The following is a 23,244-nucleotide window of genomic DNA, read 5'->3' on the forward strand; positions in this document are numbered from 1 at the left end:
CAAATGCCTCCATGGAGGCCTTTCATTGCCATCCTCTGCCACTGAATCCAGCTGTAAAGGTCCCGTCACTTACTTCAAAGCCTTGAAGTATTTGATTTTGCTGCTTGCTTTTCTCTTCTCCAATCTGGGGTAGGAGAAGCTAAGAACTGTGGGCGTAACCCAACAAGCGGTGTAAGCTCACTAACACAAGCAAGAGCATTCAGGACCTTAACCCATGTAGCTGCCGCATATATGGACAGATGATCTACGATATTATAGTGCTCCATAGCACTGTTTGGGATAAATCTGCAGAAGGGCTCACTGGATAATTTCTCCCATCTATCTACCTGTCAGTGTCTCTCTTTAACATCAGCTATTTACATCTCATGCTGCCACGGTCTCCTTATGCAGACGTATTCATGGCCAATACAAGAAAAATCCTCACTTCCTCTTAGCGTTCGCATTACTATGCGTCCCTAATAACCAGCACTCTTCATCAAAGCACTGTCTCCTGAAGATAGGAGTAGTGTCAGTGCTGACTGCCAAGCGGAGAACAAACAAACAACTGACCACAACTGGGTGGGGGTGCTCCATTTTATAAACTCCACTCCTGCATAGAGCGGCTTTCAAGAGAACAAGAGTTTAAAGAACTGCAGCATCTGGTAGAGAATCAGTAGCAACACTTCTGGGTCAGAATTTTCATCTTTATTTTTGCTGCACTGTTTTACGCCCGTTTGTAAGCACAAGCTGAAGAGGGGCAGAATTTGCCCACTGGTGACAGTCTGATACCTCTTCTGGAGATCCTTAAATATAGATCAGACACTGGACCAAACCTCCTGTAGGGCTGCATTTCATTCAGCAATCCATTTACACATGTGTTCAACTTTAAAACTCATGCTTATATCTCATTGACTTTAATGGTCTTAGGCCCAGGCTTACATGATTTACTAAGCAGGGACAGACTCAAGTCCATGCTTAAGTGTTTCGCTGAATGGGAGCCCCAGGGACTTGGAGCCCCACTTCAAATCCTTTGGAGTTTTGCTTGGTTAAGACTGCACGTTTTAGCCAAGTGAATCTGAGGAGGAGGAGATGCTAGAATAAAAACATACTACTGGGTCTTTCAAAAGGGAAAAAATAATTGAAAATGGTCTGACGATATACTTGGAATTAATGATATATATAGTACAGAAAAATACCATATATAAAGGGCAAACAATGACTATACACAGAACAGTTATGGAAGTTGTTGCCAGGCCTGGGCCAAGAGTTGCACGGCCTTCCCTGCAGTTGCTACCACTAAAAGGCCATTTAAGCCTGCTGGTGATCCACCTCTTCTTGGGACTCAGCCCTCCAGCCAGTACATGTATTCTCCTGGCCCTTCCTTGGTAAACAAAGAGTCCAAACAATAACCCTCCGACCCCATGTTGGGCCTTTAGCCCTTACTCCTTGTATCAGAGTTTTCAATAATCCTTACCCCCCTGGTGTCAGGGGGATTTCTATACCACCTTCATCAGCAAGTCAATAAGGAGCCGAGGCCCTTCCTCTCCTCAGGGTTCTGGTCCAGGGCCCTTTAATAAAAGGCCAAGGCCTGCGTACACAGATTCCCTGGCTACCTCCCTGGACTATTTCCTACCTTGCCCTATCTTAGGCCTTTCCCACAGCCTCTTCCTGGGCGTACTGTGTACCAGCATCACATTCTCAAGGCCTTTTCTCCAGGCTCCTGCAGAGCTTCTTAGTTTAGTACTTTCTACCACCCAGCTAGCTCTGCTGTAGGGGAGTTTTCTCTACTCCTCTCACAGGGCAGTCCGTGACCCTGAAGGAGTTTCTCTGCTCCCTGCAAGCTTTTCCACCAGCACAGAGAATACTAGGGAGACTCACTTCCCCTGCTTTCCTTTACAACTGCCTTGGGCTCCTTATTGCAGGCCTACCTTGCTTCCTTCAAGGAAGCTCTTGTCTGCCATCAGGTCACCTCAGCTTCCTAGATCCAGCCACGGCTCTCTCCTTGAATAAGAGCCAGAGATCTGCTCTCTTCAACCAGACCCCAGCTGAGCCAGGTTCAGCCCTGTTAGCTTCTCCCACCAGGCCAGATACCTTCTGCATGTGCAGCAGGTCAGGGCTGATTGAACCCAAAAGTTATTAACTCCTCCTTCCTCAGTGTGAGCTTTGCATACCCTATCACAGGATACATGAATACAGCAAACCAGTGGAATCTGACACAACAGACTTGCAGTAATCATTAAATAAGCAAACAGTTAGAAGCTATATTTGAACACCCGACCACATTAATGAACTGTAAAAGAGAAATATAAAGACTTAACTTTATCAGTACAGACAGTAATGTCATTGTGTGTGCTGATTTAATAATGAAATGTGTAACAACTGAAATTTTCAAAGCCATTGAAGTGGCTAGTTTATTTTTAATTAATTGTGCAAACAGTGAACATATCTCACTGTTTGGACAATGCAAATGGACAGTCAGGTTTCACTTTTGTTTCTTTTAGAGTAGCAGCCGTGTTAGTTTGTATTCGCAAAAAGAAAAGGAGTACTTAGAGACTAACAAATTTATTTGAGTATAAGCTTTCGTGAGCTACAGCTCACTTCATCGGATGCATTTGTTTCTGTTTCCAGAAAATTTCACTTGCTGGTTCTCATGCACAAGTGCAATGTTTGGGTTGCAAATGCTTCAGGGGAATATTTATTTGCCTTATTTTCTTAAAACTATATCCAAAATATATTTTTAATATAATGGAATACTTTAATATAAATATTTGCCCTTAGTTTTTGTAATACCTTATTTTTTACCAAACTTAAATTTTCAGCCAAATTTGACCTGACAACATCTGTAAGATCTGTGTGCAATCACTCTGACCTTCAAAAGTACCATAAATGTTCCACGAATGCCAATAGGATTAAAGGAGTACAATTTGCCCATTTTTGCTTGGATAAACTATGACCCAAAGTTATTTACTTTGCCACTGATAATATCCTGGTCATTTTGTTTGCAATGTTCACTGTTTATTCTATCACTGTCTTTTAATTTTGTGGTTATGGAAAGTGCTGGATTGACAGCTCTGGGTAAAGAAGCCCTCTGAATATGCACAAACCAAGTCTGGCACAGTGGGCAGCATTGCAACCTTTCCAACCCTGCCCCAGCAATTCACCTCTAGAGAGGAATACAGTTTCCGCTCTTAAACAATCCTTTGTCTCTCTGCTGAGATGGTCTTTTTGCATCAGCTCCAATACCAGTGTGGTGATGTAAATACTTGTGCAAAAGGACCTGGATTCAGGCCACAAACTTACTTCACAGAGACCCCTCAGTGTTGATCAGACACTCATAACTTTCAGTCATTTCTGACATGGGATAGATTCAAACCTACCAGTGAAAGGCTCTGTGTTCCATTACCAAGACCATAGCCAGCCCCACCTTCTCTGTTTGCTTAGGGCAAGATCATCATGCAGGGGAACAAGGGAATGTCAGGTGTTCCTAACTCCCTTGTGTGGTCTACACACACTGTGGCTCACAGCATGGGCATGATACTCCCACTCCCCACACAGGTGGGCAAGGAGGATTAGACACGCTGGGATGCAGGTGGAAACCTTAACTTTTCTTGTGCCAACCAGCACAGCTGAGCCAGAGAAGTGATCTGCTGCTATAGACTAGACTTCCCTTCTGGAATAAGAGGAACCAGGATATGAACTGAGAGTCAGTTTGTTCCCTGGTGTGTTGGAGGGGCAGTGCAGCTACACACCTCAGCATAGACTGTTAAATCACAATCCAGCTCTTCATTTGTCTGGCACAGTTTTGAATTCTATCTTTGCAGAGCAGGAGAGAGTTTTGGCACTTTTGGGAAGTGGATGAATTTCGTAAACCATGCCCGAAGTGCTATGTACGGCTTTTGTGATAGGAACCATGCCCCAACATTGCACGGCACTTTACCATTTAAAAACTACTCGCAAGCTCAATTTCTAATGAAGTTCCAGTTTTCTACAGATCAAAATCTAGAAGACACAATTTTTACTGTGTTCAGGGGCAGGTATATGTTCTGGTTTCAGTTCAACAGCTGTGGTGGCCCTGGGCATAAGATATATGAAACTGAATGACTTCAAACTGCAGGGCTTTGTTAGTTCACAAACTACGATTTATCTATATAACTTGAAAAGTGATATTTAACATTGCAAAGATGGGTGAGGAAACAAGCCTTTCACTTTAAATGTTTCCAAATGTACCTCAGAACCTGGAGGTTCATTTGTGCTTTCCTTTTATCTTTAAAACCATTTGATTCCCTCAGTGTTTTATGTTTGTTTGAATTTTATTTTTGCATCGATAAACCCAATGTAAAATGTTGCATTATTCAGACAAACTGCTTTTTCTCTTGTCCTATTGATCCACCCTATCTTTCCTTCCTTTGGTTAGCATAGCACAATGGGAACAGCAATGCTACGAGTTTCCTTCGTTACCACTGTATCCTGCCGCTGCTAACAATAAATGCGACAAGAGATGGGTGATCAGAGTTTTAAATGTGTCTCCTTTCAACCAGCAGGGCATTCTACAGAGGGCCTTGCTTGCTGTACTAGAAGTCCTCTTTCTGTGCTGCAGTTATCAACTGCTACATGGTGACCTGCAATTCACTAAAGTGTAGAATCAATAGAGTGGTATGTTCAGTAATTACAGAAGATGCTTTGCTGATTTTCTTGTCCTGTTAAATAGATTCACTGCCTATCTTCAGCTCCTCAGAAGAGCAGATTGATGGGTGTAAGTATGGGACTGTGAGCAACAGACAAAACCATGAATTCTTAAGAGGATATTTCTGATATATCTCATTGAACTACGGTAGGACTGAAACAGAATTATCTATTAATATTGAAACATGTTGCGTTTTCTAATAAAGCTTCTGTCCTTTAATCAAGGGGACTGTTTTTATTTTTTGTTGGGAGAAATGCTGACCAGAATAAATAATATATTCAAAATAGCGAAGCTGCAGAATGTGAACTGGAGCTCAGAATGAAGCTAGTAAGAATTTCTTTAATGAGTAACATCAGATGAAATGAGAAGTGTGTAGTTAATTATTGACTGACTTTTAAATAATCCTATTTTTGATAAGGCAGATAAGGTCATACGTTGTTCAAAAATTTCCCCAGTAGACTAAACATTTTGCATTTTGTTTTTTATTGGGAGATAATATACTCTGTCTACAGAAAGTGTAATTAACTTTAAAGACTGGGTTTTAAATTTCTCCAGAAAGGATGTGTAAGAATTATGTGCTAGCTTGTTAGAAAATGAATTCATCTTTTGTTCTGCTCCCTCTGTTTAGTTAAACTAGTATTTGCTTTTTAAGCAAGGTCACTGATCAGCTGACCAACTTCTTTAACAGCTGGAAATCACACATTTGCTGCTCTGAACCTATAACTATTGACTTGCAGCAGTGAAAAGATACCTTTCTGAAAGGGAAAAGCTCTTTTGCTCTGTTTCTTTGTAGATGGAAGGATGAGAAGGTAACCTGGCAATGTGCTTTTTTAATGATACTTTTTCTTTCATAGTGAAGTGCTGAATGCAATTGCTGCAATGCAGGAGAAAATGACAGCCAGTGGTAAAAAAAAAAAAAAAAAAAAAAGTTGTGATCTATTTAAATAGTTAATGTGATTGTGTTAATATGTCATCTACCAGGCATGAATTATCTCTTTGTTTATAGTCACAGGGGTAAATGTTTCTCATCTGCAAAACTGGTGGTAGCAGATTCCTTTCCTAGAGTGAATTTCACCTATCTTAGTCTTTGTAATTCAGTTAAAGTTAAAACCTTCAGGATGATCTTAGGTTTTGTTTTTTACTCTGTTAATGGGGGTCAGAAAATGGAGAGTTAAATCTGACTGTAAAGGAATACTCTGAGACCTGGCTTTTAAAAAAGACAGTACATTGTCCTTGCAAACGGGGAACTGAGGGAATGAAGTTGTTGTGTCAAATATTTGACTTTTTCATGTTTATTTCTCTATATGCGCTTGCCTCATGAGAGGTATTTTTAACGTACAGATGAAGTCACCCTCCTCAACACTATTCTTTGTAGTAAAACTAAACATCAAAGATGCTATAATGCTGAAATGCTCTCTGCCTGGGGATTAAAATTGAGTGTTTTCCATTATTGTATAATATAGGGAAGGTCTGCAAATATTAAAACCCGAGACAGGATCAATTTAACAAATGTATACATAATGTGTTTTCTGTCAATGTATATTAAAGGCTCATAATGACAGTGTTTGATAAGGTATTTACCAAAGGGGAAGAAAACCTTACAGAATCTTTGAAATCTCTTTCACGAGGGGCTAGATGATTTAGAGGAGGAGAACAGGATACAGAACTAGGACACTAGTTCAAATCTTTCCCAGGTTGATAGTAGCTGAAGGGCTTTACCAATCTGAAGGCTGTTCAGTGGCATATGTGAAAAGAGTTAGACTCATTCCTGCTTATAGTACACAAGAATCAACTGCAAATTAGCATTAAGTTGCAGTAGGAGACAAGCATTGAGTGGGGATGAGCTTGTCGCACACAGTACAAGACAAGGACTGAGTGGGGTGGAGTAGAAACTAGCCTGTCAGTCGCAGAAATGGCTCCTCCAGAGACCTGACCCAAAGCCCTTTGAAGTCCATGGAATGGGAATCTTTCCACTGACTTCAGTGGGCTATGGATCAGGCCCCAGGTGAAGGTTCAAGCACATTGATGTTGTGGTGCATGAGCCATCTTAGCCGGTAGAGTTCAGATCTGTCTTTCAGATGCACTAAATTCTCTAAACTTAAAGCCTAAGGGAGAGATCCTTCTCTTGCACCAGTGTAAATCAGAAGTAGCTCTTCTGCAGTCAGTGGAGTTATATTAGTAGTGTAAGGCAAAGATGAATCAGGAGGACATGAGTGATATTTCTGCAGAATGTGATCCATGGAACTGCCTATAGCTGTGTGGGCTCTTGCAAAGCCTCTGAGCTCTGTCCAGAACACTAATGCACATCTGAAAACTGATCCCACCAGCTGGCAGCTTGTCTCCTCACACTCAAGCTTCCCTAAAGTTATGTATGGGAGCAGGGATCAAAGTGGTATGTGGGAGCCATTTTTCATTCCCTAGTCTCCCATCAGAGACAACGTTAGGCTGTGGTGAGACCTTGTTGTACTTTATCATCCTGTCTGGTATTTGGTCCCTTCTTCGGTAGAAATTAAATATCTTTTTGGTGTTGTCTTATCTGGTTTATTGTTAAAAACAAAAAAAATGTAGAATCAAATTTGAGACTGTTTGAACCTCTTGTGAGAGATGACAGGATAATTTGTCCATGTATTCTGATGAAATTATTCACTCTGATCTAGTTTTCATTGTAGCCAGTCATGGAAGAATATTGGTTTGGATACTAGGGGTAATAGGACCCATATTTTTGGCAGTCAACCAGCAGAACCATGTACAAACTACACTGGAGGCACTTGAAGTATGTCTACAAGCTGGTAAGGTACATGCAGAAGTCATTTTATGAGGTGATTTTGAAATAGATTAGCCAAAATTTCAATTTTATGACTGGAAAGTTGGAACTGAGCCAAGTTGTAAATGAATCAATTAGGTGTAATTATCTAGATATTAAAACCCTCGTATTGATTGGATTTTTTTTCTTTGTAAATGACCTGGAAGAGTGAAATATAACTGGTCAGATGGTGGCTGGAATCCATAATCATTGTGCAAGTGACTGTAATTGGAAAAGTAAAATAAAAACATTGGAGAAAGTGACTAATGTTAATTTTGGCACATGCTGTTTATTCGTGAGGAAAAGCAGGAGAAACATGTGCCTTTCATGTACAAAATGGAGTTAGCCTGGGAATATTTTAGGAGTGTATTGGTTGAAATGGATCATAAACATTCTGACTGGTTCTGTAGGATTAAGCTGGGTAAGCAAATGACTAGTCTGCCAGGTTTCTGTGTTACTATCCAGTTATAATTGTGTATAAGATAAAAAGAAAAGGAGTACTTGTGGCACCTTAGAGACTAACAAATTTATTTAAGCATAAGCTGTAGCTCCTTTTCTTTTTGCGAATACAGACTAACACGGCTGCTACTCTGAAACCTGTGTATAAGGTAGTAACCTTGGGATCATATTAATTTTCTCTTTAGAGTAATGTCTTTTGGAAGACTCCATCACACCCAGATGCAGAGACCACACTTGTTTAATGCGGTAATTAGTTTCTTACCAGGTAGTTGTGGTTTCATAAAAATATTTTCATAATTTAAAATGGGTAACGCAGCAAAATTTAATCTAATTTTCTCTCGTATCTTTATTGGAAAGCTCTATAATCTAAGCACTTCATTTCAATGTTTTAAAACTTACATACCAGCAGCATCTTTCCCATTTTGGGGAAGCTTTTCTAAAAATAAAAACAGAAATAAATTAGGTTAAAATTCAAACCAATCTCACAGGAAGAGAGGCATTTAAGGGATAAAGAATGGAGAATTAAGGCAAGCTATGGTTTCAGCTGAACATTTAAATTAAGCCGTGGACAGACATAGGAAGGCTGCAGAGAAGAAGTCTCTTGTACCAACCCATGATGAGATTGTGTGGAGGAGCAGAGAAGAGACCAATACTAGATAAGTGGAGTGACTGACACTCTGAGGGATAAAGGCCAATGAATGTGGCTGGGGCAAGTCCACGGAGGGTTTTAATACTATGGGCCAAATACTGAAGTCCTTCCTTAGGCGAAACTTTAAGAGTTAAAAGGTGAGCAAGGGGCTTGATATGTGGACCAAAAGCAATTTGAATTGGCTCCTGAATGAATGGATAGTCAGAGGAGCTGGCTTGGAATGGATTTAAGTTTATTGCACTTCTTTGCATTTTTGAGCAGGTGGCAGTGGAATTCTGAGCATGCTGGAGTCAGGCGCAGAGTAAGGAACTGCAGCAGCTGAGGTGACAGGAGCTGGAAGCATAGAGGGGGAAATGAGGCAAGGCATACCTGGGCAATGGTGCTGAAGAGGGCAGCAGTGGAAATGGAAAACAATCAGGCGGCATCTCCCTCTCCTTCCCCACTTCTGCCAATAGGGGTAATGAGAGGAAGGCGGTTCTTGACTAGTTATCTGCCCTTCCCTCACATAATTGGTTTAGAGTGTGTGCACTGAGTGAGTCTGCAACCTCAGCAGCTTCTGAAACGGGACATTACTGAGCAGCTCTTTGCTGTCCCACATGTGTCAGTCTGTCTTATGCCATGGGCTGGGGGAATTTCTCCAGTAGTTCAGCTCTCCAGGGTTGTCTGCCTCCTTCCCTTCTGGTTCTTGTGACCTTGCAATTCATGCACCTTTTTTCTGCTCTCTTGTGCACAGGCATGGTGAGAGATCAAAGAATTCAAAAACGAGAGCAGCCCAGGAAAAATGTTTTGGGCACCCTGAGGGCCTGCCTGCTGCAGAGAGGTTCAGGAGGGGGCCGGGGCAGTAGGATGAAAACAGAGTTTTTCCATTGTTGATCAGAGTGGGAATTGAGGCTCTTCAAGCCTTCAACCTCATTAGAGATTTGGTGCATTGGGGTCAAGGCTGCACTCTCGTAGTTCTAGCAAGGTTTCAGCCCTGGGAGCAGGGGAAGGTGAATTTCCAGGTCCTCCCTGCCTCTCTTTCCAGGGACAAACTCAGATCATAAGGAAAGTTCTCCCTTTGAGGTTACAAACCCACCTCAAAAAACATGAGGGACACACAGTCTCCTCCTGTAAGCTGGGAAATCATCCTCCCATTCTGGCCCTGACCTTCTTTTCCTGTCTGGTATTTACACTAGCGGGCTTGGTTGCCTGATGAGCTCCAGTTGCCTTGACCTCTTTAGAATCCAGCCACCAGGCATACAAGTAGTAGGGGCTTCCCATGAGACTTGCCTTGGGTGTCCTCAGTCCCAACATCCACAGTCCTCGAGATCCATGTAATCCTATACGCCATCACCCAGAATCAGAAGATGGGGGGAGGGGGTGTTGAAGGATGATGATCATGTTCCTGACAATGACAAGCCTGAGTTGAAGAGACAGATGGAGTATATGTTCCTACAAGAAGCACAACTGTGTTTTAGTCATTTAGCTGAAGGATTATTTTAATATGATCAATCACACACTGAAATAATGGGGTTTGGTTTAAAGATATTTAGTATCAGTTTTGAATCTTTGGCTGCTTTAAGCAAAGAAATGACCAACAAGTCACCACTCTATGTAGCCTATACCCCTTGCTCTTTTTACCAGGAAATGAAATATCACACAGTATATAAATTACAGACTATATCTCATAGTAATCAATGTATTTTGGGTAAAGAGTTCATATACCATCTACTACTCAGATCTCAGGCTAACAGCTAATTAAAGCAGCATCTCATTGCAATGTGTCTAGGAAGCAGGAATTGTTACCACTAGAAGAGAAAATATTGATTTAAATATTCTTGAAAATGTTTTCTGTACATGGTCTGGCTGCAGAATACTTGAAGTCAGAGGCAAGGTACTGCAATAACAGTAACTAAGGTCAACTATACTCCCTGAAGGACCTGACTTTTGTTGTACCAAAAAGATTAAAAAAAAAAAATCACATTGTTAAGCAGTGGCCATTCTGGCTAACTGAGGAATTTCCTACAGATAGATGGAAGACCTTGAACATGGATTGGGCGTAGTGTACTTGGGCTTTGAAATAAATATTGAGACTTTGTCTAAATGTCCTTTTAATTTTTTTAGGTGCACAAAGTCTTATTGACTCATTGGATGATGTTTAACTGACAGCCTGGGCCACATTCCACATTATGGAGAAAGCAGATGGTATGGAGGTTGTTTTTACTTAAACGCTGTTGAATAGAACTCTTTTATCATTTAAAAAGTATTAAACCAAGATATTTTGTTTATACAGTAAATAATTCATGCTCTTCTCACTGTATGGAGACATGTTTTCCAACAATGAAAATATGCAAGGTTTGTGCACACATGATGCACTCTCATTTTGCTCTGATTTGTGATTATTGTAGTGGAGAATAAGTGTGATAGTTCTATTGTTTACAGTGGAGTTTCAAGCACTGTGTATGGGGCTTTCAGAGAAGATCTTAAAGACAAAGGTCTTGTGTGTTCTGTATGGACGCTAAGGATCCCCTTCTACTTTTCATAAGAGAAGTAGGGCTTTGCCTGGGTGTGACTTTACACTAAATTTTCCTTCCTCATTCCACTATTTCTAGTGTGCTGGCTTCCTTTCCAGTGGTGGCTGCATTTCAGTGGTGCTGTTTGTATAAAGGGCTTGGGGAATCTTTGAGACGAAAGGGTCTATATCTATGCCAAATTCTCACCAGTCCCTGCAAGACTGCTTCACAAGAGCAGTGGCAAAGGGAAGAATGCTCAAACATTTTCAGTTTTGGGTAACTATAGTTAGGCACCTATACCCATATTTAAATCAGTGGCCTGATTTTCAGAGATTCTTAGCTGTCCTAACTCACCACAACTTCATGGGGTCACATTTCAAAATCAGGCCATTTATTTTGTTCCTGAATTTGGATTATAGGTGCTTAACTTTAGACACCTACTTTGAAATTTTGGGCCTATGAATTTTATGGGCTGTGGATTTTATTATTAGTTCTATCTATTCTATCAACTTGCCAAGCACCTTATATAGGACACAATGCTAGAACAAATAACCAGAATGAAAGGCAGGGATGTATCATCAGTACAGGAAGTTTAAATTGATATAGTGTTCTTTAGGGAAATGCATAAATAAGTTACATTTTGTTCAGACACATCAGAAAGGTAAAATCATAAAAATGACTTCCAGACATGAAAATGAGAGCACACCAGATTTGAATGGGGCAGAGGTCAATTTGAGTCTAAGTTGAAAGATGTCCGTCATTAGGAGAGACAATTGAAAAGTCTGATTTTAGCATCTACTTTCATGAGAGTTGCTGATATTCACTGTAAGGTTCTGTATTAACTGCTGCAACTCTGCATATTTGATTACATATGGAACAAATTGGCTGTTATATATTTAACACATTCCAATATGCTGGATTTTCTTGAACTGAAGAATTAAAGACACGCTCTTGGAAAAACATCCATGAACATTAGAAAGGGTTTTGTGGTTCTACACAGATTTACAGATATGACTACATGAAGCTGCACAGGTTAACCCTATCTGTGCCAGCCTTTTGTGCTGTACAAGCCCCTCAGGACCTTGGCCAACATTTTCAAAAGCAACTAGTGATTCCAGATGCCTCATTTCTTCAGTGCCCAGTTTGAAATACATTTAAAGTGCCTCAGATTGGGCACCCAAACTGTGAGACATCCAAAATCACCAGTCACTTGTGAAAATTTCAACCCTGCCTTTTAGAGGTATTCTTTATTTTCAAAGGACAACTGAGGTGACAATGTTTGTCCATAGGGTCACCCAATGTCTCTTTGCCTGACTTGCAAAAAAAACCCAAATGTAACTGTCATGGATATTTTCCATCATCTCGCTTACATCTGGATTTCTTATATACTAGAATTAGGATTTATTATACATCAGGAAGCTTTTTAATACTTAGACATATTTGTAGCTCAGCCTAACAAACCTGCTATTTACATAATTGCCAATTAAAATAATGATTTAGCAAATTCCAGTGCAACAATTACATGAGTCAGCTCCAGAAAACAAGATTATACATTTGCATGTTTTGCTCTGTGGCTATATCTCTAATCAGACTCAACATTAGCATTACAAATGACAAACTACAAACCATTCCTTCTCCCTTTCCCTTGCATAATGATTTAGGAAGGCAGCTGGCTGGCATTTCAGCATTTTGTGCATAGTGATGAGAGCCCTGATTCTCAGCTGTGCTACAGCTGCCTTTTGGCTCCTTCAGGCTATTGGTAGTTGCTGAAAATTAGAACAACCTTCAGACTGCTCTAACTTACGCTAGAGGATAGGATCAATGTACAGCCAGCCCTCTCTGTCCACACACTCTATACTGCCTCCTCAGCCACAGCCAAGGGTTGGGCCTGAGGAGTGGAAGATGAATGGGAGAGGTATAAAGCAGAGGCAAAATAAATCCTTGCTGACCACTTTTTTTCTGGTGCAAACATGGTTAAATTTTTTTTAATTAATTTATTTTTTAAAATTTAATGTCTCATTTTATTTCAGCTGGCGATCAGCCATCAAAACCTGCTGAGGATAAAGATCAACCCAGAAGTTTCCCTTATTCTGTTGAAACACCATATGGTTTCCACTTAGACCTTGACTTTCTGAAATATGTGGATGACATTGAGAAAGGAAATACCATTAAAAAGGTTCACATTCATAGGAAGGCCAAGCAGCCAAAGTTCAGCACACTGCCTCGGAATTTCAGCCTGCCTGAGAATAGATTCCGTGCATATGCTTCCTCCCCCAATAAGAGCTGGACTGCAACCTGTTCATTTGCACAGAGGAAGGCATCACTAGGGGCAGAAGAAACCACCTGTCTCATCACATCTTATGACTCACCACAATCTTTAACTGCAGAGGAGCCAAGTTATAGAAAAAAGGCTCTTTTAGCAGAGACAATCAGACAAGCAGAGGTCATCCACCATGAAGAAGAGCCTGGCAGCTATAGAGGGAGGCCACAGCTGTTAAGGGCTTCCAGCATGCCAGCCAAACTTCTACCAAGTAAAAGTTCAGAAAAGGAAAGTCAGTGCTCCAAGCCTGCTCAGCCCTCAGCAGTTTCTCAGCCTTGTGATGGAAAGAGCTTCACAGAAATTCCCTTTAGCCCTGCAAAGGAGTCACTGGATTCACACTATTCTGATTGTGTCACATTAAATTTCCCTAAAGAGCCAAGGAATGTGCAAGAGCAAATCAAAGTGGTGTTCTGGGAAAATGAGCAGCCTGAGGGACAACAGGTGAAAGCCATCCCTGAGCTGGGTCACCAACCCCCCGAGCTTCCTAAGGAGAGAATGCAAATCCAATCTCCACATCAAAGCCAGCATTCCATAGCTCAAGAGCTGCTCCTGGTTACAGAGAGTGTAGGAGAGGAATGCTACGCACCAGAGACAAATAAATGTCCTGAACTAGTCAAGGATGAATCATTCTCATCTAATGCCCCCAAGTTTATGCATGAAAACGAGAACCTTGATGTAACAGAATTAAACATAAGTGAGATCATGCCAAGTGCACCAGAGAAGACTGAAGTTCGAAGCATTTGGGCTAGAGCAAATGAGGAAAACTCAGATCTTGAACCTTTGCTTTGTGGCACAGTAGATCCCAGCAGGATCACAGCCCTGAAACAACAGATCACTGTTCTGGAGGAGCAACTAAATAGCAAAATAGAGGAACTTGAGCAGATCAGAGTAGTGCTGAAGCAGCAGGATGGTGAGATCAAAGCAAAGAAGAGAAGCATTAAAATACTGACAAGCTCCAAAGCTCAACTGGAAGAGAAGCTTTGTCAGGAAAACACCAAAGAAACGGAACCATCCAAGCAGGATGGAAATGTCCTGCAGTACCATGATGCTGCAGTGAACACTGAACTTATGCAAGCAAACACATTTAAGGAGGCCTATGACAAGGGTGTCAATGTTAATATTCCAGTTGCTACAGAATCTGTAGGATGTGGTACCTATGGAGTGGAGAACGTGAACTTGCAGGTTAAGGAGTTAAGAAGAATGCCTGTTCATACATATCAGGGGTTGGCAGATGTTCACACTGGTTTCAGAGAGGAAGGGGCTGCATCTCTTGCCAAACAGAAAGGAACTGGAACTGACACTGAACCCCTTGTCTTTACACCATGCTTCACTGAGCTGAAGATAGATGAACAGATCAATGATGACTGTCAAAATCAAAGAAACAGCTATGACAGACAGTCTTGTGCTGCAAGCTCTCTGATTAGAGAAAGCTGTTCAAGAACAGGAAGAGCTGACTCAAATGGAAATAAACCAGGTGGAAATAAACCAGTTTTTGCCACAGATGTAAAGCAAGATCTGACTGAGGAGAAAAACCGTACAGAACAAGAAGATTCCTCTGCAGATGACCCCATAGGCCAATATGTTAAAAAAATCCAGGAGCTTTTGCAAGAGCAGTGGATGTGCTTGGAGCACGGATATCCAGAGTTAGCAAGTGCTATTAAACACCCTGCATCGAAGCTTAGTTCCATCCAGAATCAGATAGTTAATTCCTTAAACTTGCTGTTATCTGCCTATTCTACCCAAGCACCATCAGATAAGGAGAATTCGAACACACAATATCAACAGTTGGGTAAATAACATTGGCACAGGTCTAAAAGTATCTGAGCCGATTCTCCTCTCACTTGCACCAGCATCAATCAGGAGTAACCCCGCTGAAGTCAATGGTGTTACATCAATGTAGAGCCAGTGTCAGTGAGATCAGAAACAGGCTCTTTGTGTTTCCTTAAGTATAGATGAGAGAGGTAATCTTTATAGTATTGTGTAACACTTGAAGTTTTACACACAATTTGAACTTTTCGAAGTTCCCTTATGCTACTGACAGGGACTGGTCTATCAGGTAAAGTTGCTCATAGCTTTTCTTAATTGAGTTTTACGATTCTGCACTTCATTAGTGATCACATGGCCAGATCTTCATCTGGTGTAAATCAGCATTAACTTCAATGGAGCTATGCCAGTTCACACCAGGATGTGGACCATGGTATTTAAAAAGACCTGATCCCTTTAAGATAAATAACTTATAAATATTCCATGTGAAATTAGGTTATTTTATTCTTTTGGGACCTGATCCTCATGTACATTGTTTCCTCTACACTGCCAGAGGGGGTATTAGTGTAATTGAATCCAAGGCCTCTATTTTCAAGCAATATAACATGAGAGGATGTGAATTCAGGTGCAGTAATTCATTTCTGTAGTGTTGTATAGAAGGCTGACACTAAGAATGTTACCAAGGACACTAGGCATGAATTTCAATGACAACATCAGTATCCAAAGTGCAAAAAGACCTAGTTAAGGGGTTGTAGCAGAACATTATTATACCAGTAAAGCCTACTTATATTAGGACAAGATGCAGATACTTACCAGTCATTTATAGATGTGTGTCAGATCTCCGTCCTTGTTTTAATGGTGCCAGCCCAGATCTAGACTATATACACCTGCCTCTGCAGTTCTGTAAGGTATATAAGGTCGTTCATAAGGTAACATGTAACAGAAACCTAAGATACCTAGATAATTGTGACATAATTGTGCTTATGCTCTGTAGTTTGTTTCAGGCATACAATAAAGTTGAGACTAACAATTATGACAACATAGATACTTTCTTAATCTGTGATTTTGTATTTTGCTAGAAATCTCGCCAACCACAAGTCTTAAATCAATCATGAAAAAGAAAGTTTATGGTTTCCATGCAGGAGGTAATGGGACCAAAAAGAATCTTCAGTTTGTTGGGGTAAATGGTGGGTAAGCATCAGTTAAGAAAATAAAACTGCCTTTTAACGTACAGTATTATCCTCATCTGTCTCCCTCAGGAAATATGATCCTCCCCTCCCCAAATCTTTAATTAAAAGGCCTTTTGCAATGTCATCTCTTTTATCCCTTCTTCAATCTAATATCGATAACTTTGCAGTAAAACCTGATGGGAAAGACTGGGACATTGGTACTTTACAGAAATAATGAATGGTACTGGATTGACATCCTTGAAGACTCAAGTCATCTGCTCACAGGTCATTTAGGGCTTGATCCAAAACTTCAAAGTCATTGGGAATCTTTTCATTAACTTCAATGGGCCTTGCATCAAGTCTGTACTGGCCAGGCAGCCACAACCTGCCATCAAAAGTGGCTCAGTATTGGCTTAGAAGAAGTTCTATCTATGCCTATTCAGTCCTTGGTCTCTCTCTAACAACAGCCAACAAAAGTGCCAGTTAGTGCTGTGATAGGAGTGGGGATTATGTGAACACTTGTTCATTAAGAACTGAATGGAGATCAATATATGTAATATATTTTCATTATCATCAGCTTGGAAACTCAGAGTCTGAACCAATTCCTGCTCAAGTAAACGAGAGTTCTTCAGTTGATTGCAGTGGGAGATGGATGAGGCTCTACACTAGCAGATAAGTCAGGTACTGAAAGAAAGGATGCTCCAGTTGTTGAGGCATTCACCTGGATCCTGGGGGATCCAGGTTTAATTCCCTGCACTGTCATTGGTTTCCTCTGTGACGTTGGGCAAGTCACTTAATCTCTCTCTGCCTCAGTTCTGCAACTTCAAAATGAGGATAGTACTTAGATACTAAGGTCAGAAGGGACCATTCTGATCATCTAGTCTGACCTCCTGCACAGTGCAGGCCACAGAATCTCACCCACCCACTCCTATGAAAAACCTCACCTATGTCTGAGCTATTGAAGTCCTTAAATCATGGTTTAAAGACTTCAAGGAGCAGAGAAGCCTCCCTCAAGTCACCCATGCCCCATGCTACAGAGGAAGGCGAAAAACCTCCAGGGCCTCTCCAATCTGCCCTGGAGGAAAATTCCTTCCCGACCCCAAATATGGCAATCAGCTAAACCCTGAGCATATGGGCAAGATTCACCAGCCAGATACTACAGAAAGTTCTTTCCTGGGTAACTCAGATTCCATCCAATTAATATCCCATCTCAGGGGATTTGGCCTATTTACCCTGAATATTTAAAGATCAATTACTTACCAAAATCCCATTATCCCATCATACCATCTCCTCCATAAACTTATCAAGTAGAATCTTAAAACCAGATAGATCTTTTGCCCCCACTGCTTCCCTTGGAAGGCTATTCCAAAACTTCACTCCTCTGATGGTTAAAAACCTTCGTCTGATTTCAAGTCTAAACTTCCTGGTGGCCAGTTTATACCCATTTGTTCTTGTGTCCACATTGGTGCTGAGCTGAAATAATTCCTCTCCCTCTCCTGTATTTATCCCTCTGATATATTTATAGAGAGCAATCATATCTCCCCTCAACCTTCTTTTAGTTAGGCTAAATAAGCCAAGCTCCTTAAGTCTCCTTTCATAAGACAAGTTTTCCATTCCTCGGATCATCCTAGTAGCCCTTCTCTGTACCTGCTCCAGCTTGAATTCATCCTTTTTAAACATGGGAGACCAGAACTGCACACAGTATTCTAGGTGAGGTCTCACCAGTGCCTTGTATAACGGTACTAAAACCTCCTTATCTCTACTGCAAATGCCTCTCCTGATGCATCCCAAAACCGCTTTAGCTTTTTTCACAGCCATATCACATTGGCAGCTCATAGTCATCCTATGATCAACCAATACTCCAAGGTCCTTCTCCTCTTCCGTTACTTCTAATTGATGCGTCCCCAATTTATAACTAAAATTCTTGTTATTAATCCCTAAATGCATAACCTTACACTTCTCACTATTAAATTTCATCCTATTACTATTACTCCAGTTTACAAGGTCATCCAGATCCTCCTGTATAATATCCCGATCCTTCTCCGAATTGGCAATACCTCCCAGCTTTGTATCATCTGCAAACTTTATTAGCACATTCCCACTTTTTGTGCCAAGGTCAGTAATAAAAAGATGAAATAAGATTGGTCCCAAAACCGATCCCTGAGGAACTCCACTGGTAACCTCCCTCCAACCTGACAGTTCGCCTTTCAGTAGGACCCGTTGCAGTCTCCCCTTTAACCAATTCCTTATCCACCTTTTGATGTTCATACTGATCCCCATCTTCTCCAATTTAACTAATAATTCCCCATGTGGCACGGTATCAAATGCCTTACTGAAATCTAGGTAAATTAGATCCACTGCATTTTCTTTATCTAAAAAATCTGTTACCTTTTCAAAAAAGGAGATTAGGTTGGTTTGGCACAATCTACATTTTGTAAAACCATGTTGTATTTTGTCCCATTTACCATTGACTTCAATGTCCTTAACTAATTTCTCCTTCAAAATTTTTTCCAGGACCTTGCATACTACAGATGTCAAACTAACTGGCCTGTAGTTACCCGGATCACTTTTTTTTCCTTTCTTAAAAATAGGAACTATATTAGCAATTCTCCAATCATTCGGTACTACTCCTGAGTTTACAGATTCATTAAAAATTCTTGCTAATGGGCTTGCAATTTCAGGTGCCAATTCCTTTAATATTCTTGGATGAAGATTATCTGGGCCCCCCGATTTAGTCCCATTAAGATGTTTTAGTTTCGCTTCTACCTCAGATATGGTAATATCTACCTCTATATCCTCATTCCCATTTGTCATGCTACCATTATCCCTAAGATCCTCTTTAGCCTTATTAAAGACTGAGGCAAAGTATTTGTTTAGATATTGGGCCATGCCTAGATTATCTTTAACCTCCACTCCATCCTCAGTGTTAAGCGGCCCCACTTCTTCTTTCTTAGTTTTCTTCTTATTTATATGGCTATAGAACCTTTTACTATTGGTTTTAATTCCCTTTGCAAGGTCCAACTCTACTCGACTTTTAGCCCGTCTCACTTTATCCCTACATGTTCTGACCTCAATTAGGTACCTTTCCTTGCTGATCCCTCCCATCTTCCACTCCCTGTATGCTTTCTGCTTCTTCTTAATCACCTCTCTAAGATGCTTGCTCATCCACCGTCGTCTACAACTCCTTCCTATGAATTTTTTCCCCTTTCTTGGGATACAGGCTTCCGATAGCTTCTGCAGCTTTGATTTAAAGTAATCCCAGGCCTCCTCTACCTTTAGATCCATAAATTCTTCAGTCCAATCCACTTCCCTAACTAATTTCCTTAATTTTTGAAAGTCAGCCCTTTTGAAATCAAAAACCTTAGTTGCAGATTTATTTTTGTTAATCCTTCCATTTAGTTTAAACTGAATTAGCTCATGATCACTTGAGCCAAGATTGTCCCCTACAACCATTTCTTCTATGAGGTCCTCGCTACTCACCAAAATTAAATCTAAAATGGCATCCCCTCTAGTCGGTTCAGCAACTACTTGATGAAGGAATCCATCAGCTATCGCATCTAGGAAAATCTGAGCCCTATTATTATTACTAGCACTGGTCCTCCAGTCTATATCTGGGAAGTTAAAGTCTCCCATGATCACGCAGTTTCCATTAGTATTTACTTTATTAAAGACATTAAAAAGGGCTCTATCCATATCCAAATTAGATCCCGGAGGTCTATAGCACACCCCAAGCACTATCGTAGGAGAGGCTCTACTAGTTTTCTTCCCCAATGTAATTTTGCCCAGACGGACTCTGTCTTATCCATTGCATCGCTTCTTATTTCTTTACATTCTACCTCATCATTGATGTACAATGCTACTCCACCACCTTTACCTTTGTTTCTGTCTTTCCTAAACAGCACATACCCTTCAATACCTGTAGTCCAGTCATGACTACTATTCCACCATGTTTCTGTTATCCCTATAATATCTGGTTTCACTTCCTGCACCAGTAGCTCTAGTTCCTCCATTTTGTTACCTAGGCTCCTCGCATTGGTGTACAAACATCTTAATTTTTGCTGTTTGGCCTCGCTCACATTTTGTACCCTATTAGGCACAGTCATTCTACAGCCAGTATAACCTATTAGACTAGTATCCACACCACCCTCGCTCCTTATATACGTTCTCCTACCCACAGCTGTATCCTTTCTTACTTCGTCTTCTTCCCTCTCAATGCTAAAATCTGGCGTGGAGATTTCCTGGACATCTCCCATCCATCTCCCCCTAATTCCTAGTTTAAAGCTCTCTTTATCAGTTGTGCCAGCCTCAATCCTAGAAGTCTATTTCCATCCCTACTCAGATGAAGTCCATCCCGAGAGAACTGTCCTCTGTCCGTGAATGCCTCCCAGTGGCCATACATCCCAAAGCCCTCCTTATAGCACCACCGCCTAAGCCATCTGTTGACAGTCATACTTCCCTACCTCACAGGGATATTGTGAGGATAACTACATTAAAAGAGTCTGAGGCATTCTGATACTACATTAGCGCGGGCCCCATAAGTATATAAGATAGATAGAAATTGCAATATGGAATTTTTCACAGTTACATCCAATCTAATTTGCACTCAGGAAAATCCATGACCATCAAAAGAGTAATGCATTCATGAACTCAGCTGAATTTCTTGTGGACCAAAGTCATAGAATCATAGAAATTCAGGGTTGGAAGGGACCTCAGGAGGTCATCTAGCTCAACCCCCTGCTCAAAGCAGGACCAGTCCCCAACTAAATCATCCCAGTCAGGGCTTTGTCAAGCCTGACCTTAAAAACTTCTAAGGAAGGAGATTACATCACCTCCCTAGGTAACGCATTCCAGTGTTTCACCACCCTCCTAATGAAAAAGTTTTTCCTAATATCCAACCTAAAACTCCTCCACTGCAACTTGAGACCATTACTCCTTGTTCTGTTATCTGCTACCACTGAGAACAGTCTAGATCCACCTCTTTGGAACCCCCCTTTCAGGTAGTTGAAAGCAGCTATCAAATCCCCCTTCATTCTTCTCTTCCGCAGACTAAACAATCCCAGATCCCTCAGCCTCTCCTCATAAGTCATGTGTTCCAGTTTCCAAATTATTTTTGTTGCCCTCCGCTGAATGTTTTCCAATTTTTCCACATCCTTCTCGTAGCGTGGGGCCCAAAACTGGACACAGTACTCCAGATGAGGCCTCACCAATGTCGAACAGAGGGGAACGATCAGTCCCTCGATCTGCTGGCAATGCCCCTACTTATACAGCCCAAAATGCCATTAGCCTTCTTGGCAACGAGGGCACACTGTTGACTCATATCCAGCTTCTCATCCACTGTAACTCCTAGGTCCTTTTCTGCAGAACTGCTGCCTAACCATTCAGTCCCCAGTCTGTAGCGGTGCATGGGATTCTTCCGTCCTCAGTGCAGGACTCTGCACTTGTCCTTGTTGAACCTCAGATTTCTTTTGGCCCAATTCTCTAATTTGTCTAAGTCCCTCTGTATCCTGTCCCTACCCTCCAGCGAATCTACCTCTCCTCCCAATTTAGTGTCATCTGCAAACTTGCTGAGGGTTCAATCCACACCATCCTCCAGATCATTAATGAAGATATTGAACAAAACCAGCCTGAGGACCTACCCTTGGGGCACTTCACTTGATACCGGCTGCCAACTAGATATGGAGCCATTGATCACTATCCGTTGAGCCTGACAATCTAGCCAGCTTTCTATCCACCTTATAGTCCATTCATCCAGCCCATACTTCTTTAACTTGCTGGCAAGAATACTGTGGGAGACCATGTCAAAAGCTTTGCTAAAGTCAAGGAACAACACGTCCACTGCTTTCCCCTCATCCAAGGAGCCAGTTATCTCATCATAGAAGGTAATTAGATTAGTCAGGCATGATTTGCCCTTGGTGAATCCATGCTGACTGTTCCTGATCACTTTCATTTCCTCTAAGTGCTTTAGAATTGATTCCTTGAGGACCTGCTCCATGATTTTTCCAGGGACTGAGGTGAGGTTGACTGGCCTGTACTTCCCAGGATCCTCCTTCTTTCCCTTTTAAAAGATGGGCACTACATTAGCCTTTTTCCAGTCGTATCTCTCAAGCTGGTATGAATTAACATCTTTGTTGAGCATCTCAGCAGAGAGGCCAAGGATTGAATTGAGACAAAATGGCATTTTCCCTAGAAATGGTCTTTCTGGGCAAGGTTTGAGGCACATTGTTTGGGCAGCGTGATGGAATCTTATCCCTTTGTCCCCTGTTCTGCTGATTAATTGACATCTGTTTCCAATGTCGACACTCTGGAAGCTTTCAGGAGCACTTAAAAAGAAAGTGTAAGTAAGCACTCCTTTCTAAGTGAATAAAATTAATGTAGGTTGTATTTGGGCTTGCTCTAGAAGAGATATACATTCGCCTGTATGCAAATTGTCACCTTACTGGGATAAATTAAAGATCAGTTATGGAGGAAAGTTGCTTCTTCACCAGACAATCATCAAAAGCCATGCTCTTAAAGATTTAAATCATGAAGTTATATATTTGATACATGAATGTGTACAGTTATGGATCTTTATCTAATAGCAGTGTTACCTCATGAGCCTTACAAGTGAAAAGCAGAATGAAACTATGAAGAGAATGTTGTTCTTTTCATATATGTGCTGAAGTCTACCAACTATTCTTAATATTGCTTCAGGTTTTTTGCTTCAAACAGTAGAAATAATTGGATAATTTGTCCAAATGGACTGGAAATAGAATATACTATAATTAAAAATGTCCCATACATTAATCATGTCATTGTGGGCCAAGTTTTCAAAAATAGCTTGTTAAGTTATGTCCACACAATATGTATATGTGTACAAACCAAGGAGTTCTAATTCACGTCTTGCCCATGAAAAGATGCCTATTTGTGTGTGAGTGATAGTTGAGTA

General features: G+C 41.0%; 1 protein-coding gene across 5 annotated transcripts in view; it reads left to right on the forward strand.

Moving 5' to 3' along the window:
• KANK4 (KN motif and ankyrin repeat domains 4) overlaps positions 1 to 23,244 on the forward strand; it is a 62,376-nt gene that overhangs the window by 16,326 nt on the left and 22,806 nt on the right. For 2 of the 5 annotated variants that reach the window (XM_038414903.2, XM_038414904.2), the window contains exons 2-4: positions 10,678 to 10,758; positions 13,097 to 15,175; positions 16,230 to 16,341. In XM_038414903.2, coding sequence (XP_038270831.1) covers positions 10,743 to 10,758; positions 13,097 to 15,175; positions 16,230 to 16,341 — 2,207 coding nt within the window. In that variant the 5' untranslated portion in view covers positions 10,678 to 10,742. Of the gene's footprint in view, positions 1 to 4,503; positions 4,633 to 5,366; positions 5,473 to 7,640; positions 7,649 to 7,775; positions 7,781 to 10,677; positions 10,759 to 13,096; positions 15,176 to 16,229; positions 16,342 to 23,244 lie in introns of those variants that run through there. The other 3 variants (XM_043490685.1, XM_043490684.1, XM_038414905.2) reach the window with 3 other exon arrangements.

This window comes from Dermochelys coriacea, chromosome 8 (assembly GCF_009764565.3).
Source record: "Dermochelys coriacea isolate rDerCor1 chromosome 8, rDerCor1.pri.v4, whole genome shotgun sequence".
In the NCBI taxonomy this organism is placed as follows: Eukaryota; Metazoa; Chordata; order Testudines; family Dermochelyidae; genus Dermochelys; species Dermochelys coriacea.